At 39.6% G+C, this 15,243-nt stretch overlaps 1 protein-coding gene across 1 annotated transcript in view; it reads left to right on the top strand.

Moving 5' to 3' along the window:
* The window catches only part of AMPH (amphiphysin), a 212,888-nt gene that overhangs the window by 104,541 nt on the left and 93,104 nt on the right, over nucleotides 1–15,243 (top strand). The window contains exon 3 of the mRNA XM_027539161.1: nucleotides 12,666–12,720. Coding sequence (XP_027394962.1) covers nucleotides 12,666–12,720 — 55 coding nt within the window. The remainder of the gene's footprint in view (nucleotides 1–12,665; nucleotides 12,721–15,243) is intronic.

Raw genomic sequence — 15,243 nt, 5'->3', positions numbered from 1 at the left:
GCAGTTTCATGACATTTTTTAGGACATATGTCCATAAATAGTTAAAAATTACAGAATAGAAGTTTGAAAAAAAGAGTTAACATGAAATGTACTCCTACAGTGTGTTAATGTGTGGATAAAATTTTTATTTATGGCAAACCACATTTACATACTGAAAAATTCTTTGATTTTCTTGAGCCGATATCCTAGAGCTATTTCTTTGTAACACAGATAACCGTGATATAAAAAGGAATAATTGGTTGTTCCTATGTCTGATGGTGTTATTTAGGGCCTGCCTGCTAGCTTCTAAGCTGTTCTTCCACTTTCTCCACTGCAGATGCTTTGTTATGATTGAACTATCCTTGCCTGTCCTGCCATCTCCATATGTTCAAGTTCCACCTTTGCTTAGGGTCAGTTTACAAGATATTTCTTACCTAATGTCTGTCCAGTCTCCTCAGCCAGGTTCTCTCTTTCTCTGTGTCCTCCAGAGTACATTTTCTTTTTTTGTAACTTATCCAATAGCTCTTGTTCCATTTTTTTTAATATGACAGTTATTTTAGGTGTGCATCTATATCCTCATTAGGTTATAAAATTTTTAAAGGAAAGCAGCCTGTTGCAGTCATTAAAGAAATCTGTGTTCTCCAGCACCTGCTAGTGCTTGGTCAGTATATCCCTCCTTGTCACACATATCTCTGTATTCACCTTTTGTCTTAGATTTTCCATGCCTCCTCCCTCATTCAATATCAAAGCCTCCCTTCATTATCGTCTACTTCATCTCTTTGATCCTAGTTTTTGGCAGCAAATAGCCCTTGGACAGTGTCTCACATTGCCTGGACTTGATTCTAACCTGAGTTATCAAGACTAGAGAAAGGCTCTGGTCCCCTCCCTAGATTTTAAAGCTGCCCTAGTTCCATGCTACTCCATAATTATCAGCTGGTATGTACAGTATTTTCCATCTTCTAAGAGCTTTATTTACTTTTAGTCACAATATAGTAAGTCATTGTAATTATGCAGAATGTTATTCAGTCCTTGAATCCCAGTTACATTCTCCAATTTGTAGTTATTTTTTTTCATGTGTTGTGTTTTAGAGCAAGCTCACTCTTCTGTGGTTAGATAATATTTTGACCATAGGCATTAATATATTTCCAGGTGGCGCCAGTGACAAAGAACCCACCTGCCAATGCAGGAGATGTAAGGAACACGGGTTTGATCCCTGGGTCAGGAGGATACCCTGGAGAAGGAGATGGCAACCCACTCCAGTATTCTTGCGTGGAGAATCCCATGGACGGAGGAGCCTGGTGGGCTACTGTCCGTGGGGTTGCAAAGAGTCAGACACAGCTGAAGCGACTTAGCTTATCAATTCATTAATTGATACCAGTTAATTTCTTCCAAGCAACTTCTGAGAGAATTGTTGAGTCTTGTTGCTTGCATTTATACTTGGTTTCTAATAGAGTTTGCACTCAATAATTGCACAATATATTTTAAGAGAATTCATATATGTCTGCCTCTCTGGAAATAAAGTTTACTGGTTTTTCTGGTTAACTCTTAAGTTTTTGTGAGAATTCCATAGTACTGAAAACCATCTTAGTGTGCAAATATTTTACAAAATTTAAAATGTTTCTTCTTAATAACGACTTTTGAGGGAGTTTCTCGGTTATTTGATTGATCATAACCTGTGGGTACATGTTTAGAAAAAATAATATGTAACTATGTCAATATCTGGCCTGCCTGCTGTGGTGAGTTTAACAGTTCTAACTAGGCAGTCTATCTCCTTGAACACACAATAGAGTAGCTCTGATCCAAAAGCTCAGAGTAGAGATCTGTATAAACTCAAGTTAGTTGGCTTAAGGGAAATACATGGAAAATGGTACCTGTAATTGCTAGCTAGCTTTCTAATTTTACTTTGTTGAAAGGCAAAAGATATTTGATTTGGTTTTCAGATCATAGGTGCTCTTGGGATTGCTGACAAGGATAGCTGGAAATTGGGCCATGAATCTTGGATAAAACTGTGGAAGCTGAGATGTCCTCTTTGATGTCTCTCTTCCTTCTCTGTACCACCCCCTACTGCCATTAGCCCAGAAATGTGATTTCAAATGCACTCCAGTCTCCTGTCTATCTTGTATCTTTTGCATGAAGATTTGCAAAAGAAATCTTTTAAAATAAAGAAATCGGTTTATGAAACCAATGCTAGTTTCTTAATGAGAGCTCCTATAACTACAAAGAGCTCAAAGCAAAGAAGCAAAAAATATATGTTCCTGAGATCCTGCTGCTTTTACCTTTGAAAAACTCTCATCTTCCAACTGAATCGGAACCTGAACTTGTCAGAATAGAGCACTATTTCTTAGTAAACCAAGAATGCCTGGAGTGTTGAGCAGCCTAATGTGGTCTTTGATCATAAGTGGATTCAGACATTATTAGTTATCTGTTCATCAAGTTGCTGATTATGACTCCATTAGATCTCATCTCCTTGATAATCTAATTATCTTCTCAGCTTCAAAAATGATCACAAAATGTACTCACATTACTTTTAAGATTGAGTTAACCTGTCTGAACTCTGAGAAATTGAGCCAGTTTTAATTCTGATGTGTTACTTAACCTTTTCAGGAGAAAAAATAATATCAGTAAAGGCCAAAAATAATAATGTAACTCTGGGAACTTCTATAGGTTCATGATCACAGACGAACAGATAGGACTTACTGTTGTGAAATCACAATTTTTGAAGTTATATCTCTTCAGATCCAAGTTGTATACATCTGTTTGTGCTGTTGACCTTCCACCTGGACTCCTTTTTAATCATCAACTCACCATTTCTTAGTTAAAGAGGATAGTTAATAAAAAATGTTCTGTCTTGTGGGTGCTGCTTGCTTTTTTTCTATTTTTAAGACAAAAGCTACCTCTAAATAGAAATCAGTATTACATTTACCATATTTTAACAAGTCAATTCAACAAAACATTGCTTGTTTAATAGGTATTACATACTCGTTGCCTTAAGATGTTTGGCTAGATCTGTATAATCTTGCAAATAAAATGCACTGGATTTGGTTTTGCAAGTACACTCAGGGACACAGTGGTATATATTCCCTGAACAAAGGTGTCATGCACCTGGGATTACAGTATGGGGCATGGTGCCCCTGAATTTATAGACACTGTTGCCATGAGTTTAGTTAATTCATTCTATGAATTGTATATACAATCTGGTAAAATTAATGTCTCATGTTTGTCTTCTTGCTTTCAGGCAAAAGTAAATGGGTCAAAAGTGAGCTAACAAAAGTTTACCTCTGTATTGGCTCCTGAAGTCCTAGACATAAGTATATATATCTTTTTTTTAGTGCTTTGGAATTTAATGTACCTAAACAATAAAAGACATGACATTAATCTTCAAGTGTTATTCATCGTAGCTTAATGCAGTCCTGTTTTTAAGCCCAGTGCCCAGAGACAGTTTGCTGTAGTTGTAGGACTTAGAGACACTATCTTTGTGTGTCAATCTGTGGTAGCTTTCTTTATCAGGAACCTGACTCAACTTGTAGGAAATCTGTCTGTAACACTTCTTTGCGCTTACCAAAATGCAGTAGGAAACTTTGACATGGTGGCCTTTACAGCTGGTCCTTTGACACTACATAGATTAACTCATGAAAGTTTAAGAACAGCTGAGTCTGGGACCTGTCCGAGGTGCTGAAGAGAGACTTACGTGAGAACTATCCAAGAGCCCAGCTTGTCTGGGTCTGGACACCCTTCTCTGCTCTCTCCTCCCCTGAAGACATATAAACAAATAATTAAGAGACTGGTGTTTCTGAGGACCAATCTGATGTAAAACAACTTGGAAACACATTTAATTAGGTATGGAATGTAATTTCTTTGTATTGGGTAACAGAGATATCTGAAACCTTCCATGGTGGTGTCCCTGCTGCATTCTTTCTCCAGCTATTTAATTAGATTTTATACTCCAGTCTAATCCTTAGAGGCAGATTACCATGAGAGGTGCTCAGAGGACCAGGGGAAGAAAGCAACAGCTTCAAGAAACCACTGAGCAAGACAAAAAAGGGATTTTTAAACTTTTTTTAAATGAGGCAATGATTCTCCGACCTTTGTAAGCTTTTAAAACCATGAATACTTTTGCTTGCCTATTAATTCTTGGTAGCTTCATGATGAAACCCAAAATGACCCTGGGTTGTTTTCCAGGACAGCCAGGAAACAGAGGACTGGGGAGACAGCTTTCTTCTCCCGAGCCCTTTGAGGGTGTGACACCCAAGGGAGGGAGTGGGTGGAAGTAGCTTTAATGAGGAGGGAGAAACAAGTCACTCCCTCAGGCTGTGTGGGAAGAAAGTGAGGCCTGGGGGACCTTCTGGGCTTGAGAGGCAGCTGCTCCTGACACTGATAAATGATTCATTTGAAAAAATGAAGAACCTCTGAGTAACACCAAGGCCATGTTATTATGCTGTATGCCAGGTGGGTGGTGAATCCTTCTAGGATCATTTCCAAATAGGAGTATTAGTAGGCAATGCAGACAACTTAATTATAATAAGATTCACTTGCCCATAAACCTGAGGATAGTGTGACCAAGAGTTAGAATAATAATTTTATCTTGTCCTGTTGATAACAATATTAAGAAAAAGCAGGAAAAATTCTCAAGGTTGTGGAATTTTGAATCTCTTTTCGGTATACATAAACACGCACAGTACATAATTCAAGGGTGAATTACTGAAATGGAAATTTTCAGAGGAATGTGGAATGAACTTTAGATTCAGTGAAATCTGAGCAGTGCTATAAGAACTTATTTCTCATTTAAACCTTACTTGTGATTCAGATAGAATAATGATGCATAAATTTTATTATGCAATAGGTTTTGTGCAAAAGAACTACTCTGTGACATATTGTAGGTGAAAAATTTCTCTCCAGAGACTTACTTTTTCGACTCAGGCAGAACTTTATATGAAATTCAGTATGGTTATTACCAAATGCTTTATGAACCTTAATATTCATGAGGAAAATTAGGAATGTTAATAATTGGAAAAGAATAAAGTTATTTAAATTAGCTTCCAGTTTATCTAGTTAAATTGAACTCATCTAGTTAAGCCATTATTATATAGTTTGACTTTCTTCCACTCACAGTATTTAACATTTCTCCTGGGATTCTTAATTTATTTAAAAAAATTTTTATTGACCCCGTTGGGCTAGATGAATTCAGTGTATAGATTAGAACCTGAATATTTCATAGTCTTTCTAGTGCTCAAAGAAAAGGCAGAGACTTAATTGTGGACTTAGTTTGACATGCTTTATTCCTTAAATATTTGGGAAAAGAATGTCCTTCCACACTGTTCTTTTATTGTTTCCAGGTACTCTAGGCAGTCGTGGGAACTCAGAACCATCATTTACTCTGGTTGGCTTTGTATTACTTCCTGCAGGGAGAGCATCCTTCTAGGTGAGACATGAGGCCTGCCTTAGCTAAGTACTTCTTGCATTCTTCTAGGGCAGGAGCAGAACAGCAGTAGAGCAGAACCCTAAAGCAGATGTCTGAAGACAGGAGACATCTGTGAAGTTCTGTTTCATCTCTACGCAGTTTTTCATTCTAAATCATAGCAAGGTGGCTTAGTGATGGCAAAATAATGATTTATCCATTAGCTTCATTCAACCTCAATAAACAGATGTTCCACAGAGATGTTTTAGGTGTGGCTATAAGTGCCCTAGACAAACCATTAAGTACCCCCAAACTCTACACTTATTTATTTTGAAAAATGTGGCCTTAGGGGAGTCATACCTTCCTAATTGCCCCTTTTAGGATGTAGGCTTTAGATCAGCCTGGTTCTAGATCTACCTGAGTAAATCACATGTCTGAGTTCACATATTATTTTCTCTAAATGATCTGCCATCTGTTGGGACAGATGATTCTGGCCTTGCTGTCCTCTCTCAGTACTATGCAGCCTCTATCAATTACATGACTGCCTCTCAAACTCCATTTGCTAAACCATGCACTTTGTCCATCATCTTTTCAGTTTGAGTTCCTTTCTGAAGTGTTTCTGTAAATACCTTTAATGCTTTTCTGCTCAGTAATTCCACTGGCTTTTTGTTGTTGTTGTTATTGCTAGATTTCAACCTCCTCTGCCTTTCTGCATTTCTGCTCTTGACGTTGAACCATCGTATCAGGCTCTTTATGGTAGGTCATGCCATGGTGGCAATACCTCATTGGCTTTTAAGAGCAGGTTGGTTTCTCACTTGTGAAAACATACACGGACATGTTCTTCATCTTCCCTTCACTCTGAGACCCAGGCTGGAGAAGCAAACCCAGTCTGGAACATCATGGGGCTCATACTAGAGGGGAAAAGGCATGATAAGAGTATGCGATGGCTCTTATATCTTCTGCTCAGAAGTAGCACATGGCACTTCCACTCACATTTCATTAACCAAGTCAAGTCCCACAGCCAAGCTTGTTGTTGATGGGGCAGGAACTATAATCCTCCCCCAGGCAGATCTGGTAGGGAGGTGCAGTGTAGATGTGACAATAATAAAATCCCCCCCCAAAATATCTTTTCAGTATTTTACATACTTAGAATCTTACACAGTACCTGTCACAAAATCGATAATCAACTGGAAAAGACTTCCTTCTTTTTTCCTCAGATTCTCTTTATGTTCATGTTGGGGACCTTGGCTTGACTCTACCTGTTTCTTCTGTGGATCCTTCTTATCTTCTACCTTTACCCAAGTGTTTATCATTCACATTCTTCTTCATTCTCCTTATCATCTGTCTACAGTTTTGCACTATACTTTGATGTTTTGGAAAGCCACTATTGTTGTTGAGTTTCTCAGTCATGTCTGACTCTTTGTGACCCCATGGGCTGCCAGGCTTCCCTGTCCTTCACCAACTCCCGGAGCTTGCTCAAATTCATGTCCATTGAGTGGGTGATGCCATCCAACCGTCTAGCTTGTGGCAGTTTGCTCTCACACTGTATTTCTGAATGGCTCAGAAAAACAAAGGAAGCCTAGAGTTTTCATATTCAGCCATACTGAGCCACAAGAAAGGGAGTCAGCTGTTTAGAACTCTGATGATTTCTGTGTTGCCATTCTGAATAGCACCATTTGTGTTGAAGTTTATATGTGCTAACAAATGACTTAACATTAAACTTTCATCTAGTAATACCTGGATTTACAGAGTTGCAAAAATAGCTTGAGATTAAGGCAGGTAAAGAAAACCTCACCAGAGTTTTACATAGACTTTAGAGAAATAATGTCACTATACCTGCATTATAATATCTAGGAAAATATTCTCTTCCAGAATTTATTTTGGAGTCCAGCATGGTCTTAAACACTTTTTTTCAGAGTTTATTTGTATTAATCACTATCTGTTTTTAAATGCACTGGGCATTTTATCTTTCCTTTATATTCCCAAATACTCTGGATGACTAAGTTAATATAATCTGCTTTGAGATGCAATTTTTCCTATAGATATTTTAGTTCCTCTACGAGATTGTAATTTACTGAAGGAATTAGTTTTTTTCCTGTTCATCCCCTTCCTTTTTTGTTCAGTTCAGTTCAGTTGTTCAGTCCTATCTGATTCTGTGACCCCATGAACTGCAGCACTGGAGGCTTCCCTGTCCATCACCAACTCCTGGAGCTTGTTCAGACTCATATCCATAGAGTTGGTGATGCCATCCAACCATCTCATCCTCTGTCAGCCCCTTCTCCACCTGCCTTTAATCCTTCCCAGCATTAGGGTCTTTTCTAAAGAGTTGGTTCTTCAGATCAGGTGGCCAAAGTAGTGGAGCCTCAGCTTCAGCATCAGTCCTTCCAATGAATATTCAGGACTGATTTCCTTTAGGATGGACTGGTTGGAACTCCTTGCAGTCCAAGGGGCTCTCAAGAGTCTTCTCCAACACCACAGTTCGAATGCATCAATTCTTTGGCGCTCAGTTTCTTTATGGTCTAACTCTCACAGCCATACATGACCACTGGAAAAACCATAGCCTTGACTAGATGGACCTTTGTTGGCAAAGTAATGTCTCTGCTTTTGAATATGCTGTCTAGGTTGGTCATAGCTTTTCTCCCAAGGAGCAAGTGTCTTTTAATTTCATGGCTGCAGTCACCATCTGCAGAGCCCAAGAAAATAGTCTCTTACTGTTCCCACTGTTTCCCCATCAATTTGCCATGAAATGATGGGACCAGATGCTATGATCTTAGTTTTTGAATGTTGAGTTTCAAGCAAGATTTTTCACTTTTCTTTTACTTTCATCAAGAGACTCTAGTTCCTCCTCACTTTCTGCCATAAGGGTGATGTCATCTTCATATCTGAGGTTATTTCTCCCAGCAATCTTGATTCCAGCTTGTGCTTCATCCAGCCTGGCATTGTGCACGTAAGTTAAATAAGCAGGGTGACAATATGCAGCCTTAATGTACTCCTTTCCTGATTTAGAACCAGTCTGTTGTTCCATGTCCAGTTCTAACTGTGGTTTCTTGACCTGCCTACAGATTTCTCAGGAGGCAGGTCAGGTGGTCTGGTATTCTCATCTCTCGAAGAATTTTCCACAGTTTGTTGTGATCCACACAGTCAAAGGCTTTGGATTAGTCAATAAAGCAGAAGTAGATGCTTTTCTGGAACTCTCTTGCTTTTTTGATGATCCAACGGATGTTAGCAATTTGATCTCTGGTTCCTCTGCCTTTTTTTAATCCAACTTGAACATTTGGAAGTTCTCGGTTCACGTTCTGTTGAAGCTTTGCTTGGAGAATTTTGAGCATTACTTTGCTAGCGTGTGAGATGAGTGCAATTGTATGGTAGTTTGAGCATTCTTTGGCATTGCCTTTCTTTGGGATTGTGATGAAACTGACCCTTTCCAGTCCTGTGGCCACTGCTGAGTGTTCCAAATTTGCTGGCATATTGAGTGCAGCACTTTCACAGCATCATCTTTTAGAATTTGAAATAGCTCAACTGGAATTCCATCACCTCCACTAGCTTTGTTTGTAGTGATGCTTCCTAAGGCCCACTTGACTTCACATTCCAGGATGTCTGGCTCTAGGTGAGTGATCACACCATCATGGTTATCTGGTTCGTGAAGATCTTTTGGTTTAGTTCTTCTGTGTATTCTTGCCATCTCTATCTTAATATCTTCTGCTTCTGTTAGGTCTATACTGTTTCTGTCCTTTATTGTGCCCATCTTTGCATGAAATGTTCTCTTGGTATCTCTAATTTTCTTGAAGAGATCTCTAGTCTTTCCAATTCTATTGTTTGCCTCTATTTCTTTGCATTGATCACTGAGGAAGGCTTTCTTATCTCTCCTTGCTATTCTTTGGAACTCTGCATTCAGATAGGTATATCTTTCCTTTTCTCCTTTGCCTTTAGCTTCTCTTCTCTCAGCTATTCATAAGGCCTCCTCAAACAACCATTTTGCATTTTTGCATTTCTTTCTACTGGAGATGTCTTGATCACTGCCACCTGTACAATGTCATGAGCCTCCATCCATAGTTCATCAGGCACTCTGTATATCAGATCTAATCCCTTGACTCTATTTCTCACTTCCACTGTATAATCAAAAGGGATTTGTTTTAGGTCATACCTTAATGGTTTTGTGATTTTCCCTACTTTCTTCAATTTAAGTCTGAATTTTGTAATAAGGAGTTCATGATCTGAGCCATAGTCAGTCCTGGTCTTGTTTTTGCTGACTATGTAGAGCTTCTTCTTCAGCTGCAAAGAATATAATCAATCTGATTTTGTTATTGACCATTTGGTGATATCCATGTGTAGAGTTGTCTCTTGGGTTGTTGGAAGAGGGTGTTTAGTATGACCAGTCCGTTCTCTTGGCAAAATCCTATTAGCCTTTACCCTGCTTCATTTTGTACTCCATAGCCAAACTTGCCTGTTACTCCAGGTATCTCTTGACTTCCTACTTTTCCATTCTAGTCCTCTATGATGAAAAGGACATCGTTTTTGCGTGTTAGTTCTAGAAGGTCTTGTACTGCTGCTGCTGCTGCTAAGTTGCTTCAGTCGTGTCTGACTCTGTGTGACCCCATAGATAGCAGCCCCCAGGCTCCCCATCCCTGGGATTCTCCAGGCAAGAACACTGGAGTGGGTTGCCATTTCCTTCTCCAGTGCATGAAAAGAAAAGTGAAAGTGAAGTCGCTCAGTCATGTCTGACTCTTAGTGACCCCATGGACTGCAGCCCACCAGGCTCCTCTGTCCATGGGATTTTCCAGGCGAGAGTATTGAAGTGGGTTGCCATTGCCTTCTCCTAGAAAGTCTTATAGGTCTTGATAGAGTCATTCAGCTTCAACTTCTTTGGCATTAATGGTTGAGGCATAGACTTGGATTACTGTGATACTGAATGGTTTGCTTTGGAAATGAATAGAGATCATTCTGTCATTTTTGAGATTGTACCCAAGTACTGCATTTCAGACTGTTTTGTTGACTATGAGGGCTACTTCATTTCTTTTAAAGGATTCCTTTTTGGTAAATTCTAACAAATGCTTGTTGAAATGAATATGACCATTATAGTTACTATATTAGTGGCTATATTATTAACTATCAAGTTAGAGTTGTAAAATAGTTGTGATCATATTAATTTTCAAGGTGGAGTCATTCTATATGCTAGTTCTGTGTACTTCTATTCAATGACTGTGCAGTTAAAATACATTTTTTTGATGTGTTTCCTTGCAGTGTCATAGACAACACCGTTGGTGCCCAGCTATATGCCTTCGGTACCTACCTTTTCTGACCCCACTAGATTGACTTGCAGTTGCCAACAGCAGAACTCTTTGATTGAGGTCTTACTATGGTTCCTAGAGACCTGTCTGCCCCTGTGTGGATATAATAGGGAATTCATGTTCCCCAGAAGCAGGGTTCAGGCTTCCTTGCTAGCTCAGCTGGTAAAGAATCTGCCTGCAATGCAGGAGACCCTGGTTCAATTACTGGGTCAGCAAGATCTGCTGGAGAAGGGATAGGCTCCCCACTGCAGTATTCTGGCCTGGAGAATTTCATAGACTATTCCATGGGGTCACAAGAGTCAGACATGACTGAGCAACTTTCACTTTCATTTTAAGAAGCAGCCATTAGCCAATGTCCAACAGGAGATGATATTAAATGTCCCAACTCTCTTGTCCCTTGGTGAGGATGTCTGTAGGGTGTTTTAGTCTGTCTCCTAGAGTTCCCCAGTTGAATTAAGGCAGGGCTCCCCACTGTGGAAACTTACTTGTTAGTGCACCTTGAGTTACCTCTCTTTCCCTCCCTGCCTCACTTCCCCACACGACCATTAACATTTCCTTGGGTAACTCCATACCAAAATCTAATCGTAGTCTCAGAGTCTGTGAGTTTATAAATGCATTCCTGGTGGATTCATTTTGATATTTGGCAAAACTAATACAATTATGTAAAGTTTAAAAATAAAATAAAATTTAAAAAAATAAATATAAAAAAAATAAAAAAATAAAAAATAAAATCTAAGAAAAAATGTTAAATGTGAAAAAAACAAAACAAAACAAAACAAGTATTCCTAGGCCAAAATTTACACTCTAACAATTTCTCTATTTTGGTGATGTCCAGTAGGAATATACGGAGAAGGCAATGGCACCCCACTGCAGTACTCTTGCCTGGAAAATCCCATGGACGGCAGAGCCTGGTAGGCTGCAGTCCATGGGGTCGCTAAGAGTCGGACATGACTGAGTGACTTCACTTTCACTTTTTACTTTCATACATTGGAGAAGGAAATGGCAACCCACTCCAGTATTCTTGCCTGGAGAATCCCAGGGATGGGGGAGCCTGATGGGCTGCTGTCTGTGGGGTCGCACAGAGTTGGACACGACTGAAGCGACTTAGCAGCAGCAGCAGCAGCAGTAGGAATATAACATACACCACATTCATAATTTAAAATTTTCTAGTGGCCATATTTTAAAAAGTAAAAAGAGGCTGTACACTTGAAACTAACACAGTATTATAAACCAACTCGGGTTTGATCCCTGGGTTGAGAAGATCCCCTGGAGAAGAGTGTGGCAACCCACTTCTATATTCTTGCCTGGATAATTCCTCAGACAGAGAAGGCTGGTGGGCTATACAGTCCATGGATTGCAAAGAGTTGGACATGACTGAACAACTGAGCATGCATGATACTTCAATTTAAGAAAAACTGAAAAGAGTTACAGTGAATCTTAATAATATAGTTTAATGCATTATATCCAAAATATTGAATCAATATACAGTCTATCTAGAATATATTAATGATATATGTGTGTATATGTGTGTGTGTGTGTGTGTGTGTGTGTGTGTGTATGTTTTTGGTACTAAATCTCTGTAACCCGGTGAGTATTTTACACTTCCAGTACATCTTCATTCAGGCTAGCTACATTGTAAACACTTGACAACCTTGGCCTAGTAGCTACCATATTAAACAGTGAACAGTGGTGGTTTCCTACCATTGTAACCTATGTGTCAAAATTGAGAGACTTACTAGCTCTTGAATGTATAGAAGGCTGTATGGTGGGTCAGTTTCTATTCTTAGCAAAGTCTTACTTGCCTTCTCCTTTCCCTCTTAAGCTGAATAAAATCTCTGTAAATATCTAGAGTGATGGATACCTTGTTTAGTCTGAATTCACATATTTATTTTCTTTCAAGAATGAGCTTCTGGTAAAAATAACTCTAAGCTTATGGCTTTGTGCATGTTTGCATGCAAAATATAAACAAGATGCTGAGCATCTCTGTGTTTGTGTGTTTTCAGGCAGAGGGTACCAGACTTCAGCGAGAACTCCGAGGATACTTAGCAGCTATCAAAGGTAATGTGTCTGGGTTGTTTACTGCATGTTACCAAGCACGGGTTGTTCTTGAAATTCAAGAGTGACAGGATCGAGTGTTAATTAGAAAGCCATTTGGCTTTCTGGCAGGATGGGTACTTGAGCACAGGTGTTCCATTCTACCCAGTCCCCAGTTCCCATTGAAATGATAATCAGGGTGTATAAGGAAAAAAATATGTGGGCCCTTATGCTGTAAACTAGGAATAAGTGCCTCCCATGTGCCAGAGCTTTCTAGGAAGAGTTAGAGTGAGCTGCAGACCTTGTTTAAGAAAAGCTGCAGCTGGTTTCATCCCAAGGGAGAGTATGTCCCAAGAGTTTGAGGCTCTTAGACTTGCACATAAGCCCTCTAGCAGGAGCAGGCAAGGGATGACAGCAGCACTGACATGAAACATGGCCCCGAATTGCCTATGACTTGTCAGGACCAGCTGCACCTGAAGCCCTGCCACTGTAGGGGAAAGAGAGGCTCTGCTGTTGTTTCTAGTCTCTTGATATTCAAGGCGAGGAAATAAGGCTAGTGGTGGAGAGTGGAGAGAGCAATCAGGTTGGGTACTCCATCTCTGCCTCCGGAGACACCCAGTCCCCTGCACTGAGTCAGATTCAAGTGCACCCACGGTGGATGATAAGGCAGATTTTGAGATTAGTGGGGAGAGAATGGATCATCTGACAATGAGTCTTGGGTAAACTGGCCAAACACTCAGAAAAAAAGTGAGATTCCCAACCTCATTCTCTAGTCTCTCCTTCTTATTTCCAAATATAGTGAAAATTTAAATATGTAGACAAAGAAATGCGCTCAAGTGCCAGAATAAAATACAGTAGACTTAATCTCCAGTCTCCGGTGACAAGGTCTTTACAAGGCTCCCCGAGAAGGCAGAAATTGGAAAGGGCAAGTTTGAGAGATTTGACCTCATTAATGTACACAATGCTTAAAAAATTATTTTGACAGCATATTTTAATGCAAGTGAGCCAGGAGATAAAGAGCTCAGTAAGTAATCTAAATGAAGATTAGTGGATCAAAAGAAAAACTGAGTAGAACATATGGAGAGAAAATTAATCAAAGAAGATCTGTGGGTGGGTAATAAATGTGAAAAATGCTTGTCCTGAGTATTCAAAGAATATAATATGAAATCAAAGGGAGAAGATGTTATTTTTCTTGTAAGTGTTCAAAGACATAAAAAGTTAAAAAAAAAAAAAAGACCCCAAACAGAGCTGTAATACCTAGCATTGGCAGAGCCGTGGGAAATGGACTCCTTTTGTACACTTCTGGTAAGACTGCTTTCTTGAAGAGGGATTTGGCAAAGGCTTTCATATGTGATTTTTTATTTTGTGTGTGTGTGTGTGTGGAGGGGGGGCGTGCCTTTTGACACACTAGTTTCATTTCCAAGAATTTATTCTTAACAGTTTCCATGTGGATGTATGAAATTGATTACAAAGTTATGGCTACATAATGAAGCTCTTAATAAAAATTAGTCATAAAAGTCAAAATCAGTGAAAGTAATTTTTAAACTAAGATGTATTTACGCTTTTATTATTTTATAAACCAGCCATATAATTTCAATTCACCTGACAACTCTATGAGGCAGGTACTTATTTTATCTTCATTTTATCGTTAAAAGCCAGGCATAGAAGGGTTAAATAGTTTGTCTAGGGTCATGGGCTTATTAAACAGCAGGGGTGCAATGCATGGTCTGGTCTCTGTGTTTCCTGAGACCTTGCTATTGCCTTGGACTGCCGTTGAACTATATAGCCATCAGTATTGCATTGTTTCATAATTTGAGTTCATCTGTACAATGGAGTAATGACAACTTACCTCTGTTGCTTTTTAATGAGAGACCTGGGTTCAATCCCTGGGTCAGGAAGATCTTCTGGAGAAGGAAATGGCAACCCACTCCAGTATTCTTGCTTGGAAAATCTCATGGATGGAGGAGCATGGTAGACTACAGTCCGTGGGCTCGCAAAAAGTCGGACATGACTGAGCGACTTCACTTTACTACATGCTAGGCTGTGTACTAACCCACTCCAGTACTCTTGCCTGGCAAATGTCATGGACGGAGGAGCCTGGTGGGCTGCAGTCCATGGGGTTGCTAGGAGTTGGACACGACTGAGCGACTTCACTTTCACTTTCACTTTCATGCATTGGAGAAGGAAATGGGAACCTACTCCAGTGTTCTTATCTGGAGAATCCCAGGGATGGGGGAGCCTGGTGGGCTGCCATCTGTGGGGTCACTCAGAGTCGGACATGACTGAAGCGACTTAGCAGCGGCAGCAGCAGCAGGCTGTGTACTGTGTTTTACGCATGTAAAAGAAGTATCTTTGTCACCACCCATCACACGCTAAATGACATTAGCCTTATCTTGCAATCATTTACTTCATTTGTAAAGAAGTAAGACCCAGAGAATTTAACCCCCATAATTCACAGAGGTCATAGTTAACTGCTGTAAAAAAGTTTACCTCAAATATTTCTAACAGTTTGGTCAGAAAATAGAAGGCACTCTAGGTAATTTTTTC

Source organism: Bos indicus x Bos taurus, chromosome 4 (genome assembly GCF_003369695.1).
Source record: "Bos indicus x Bos taurus breed Angus x Brahman F1 hybrid chromosome 4, Bos_hybrid_MaternalHap_v2.0, whole genome shotgun sequence".
Classification (NCBI taxonomy): Eukaryota; Metazoa; Chordata; class Mammalia; order Artiodactyla; family Bovidae; genus Bos; species Bos indicus x Bos taurus.
The sequence above is the reverse complement of the archived record's forward strand: the minus strand, read 5'-3'. Positions and strand labels throughout refer to the sequence as shown.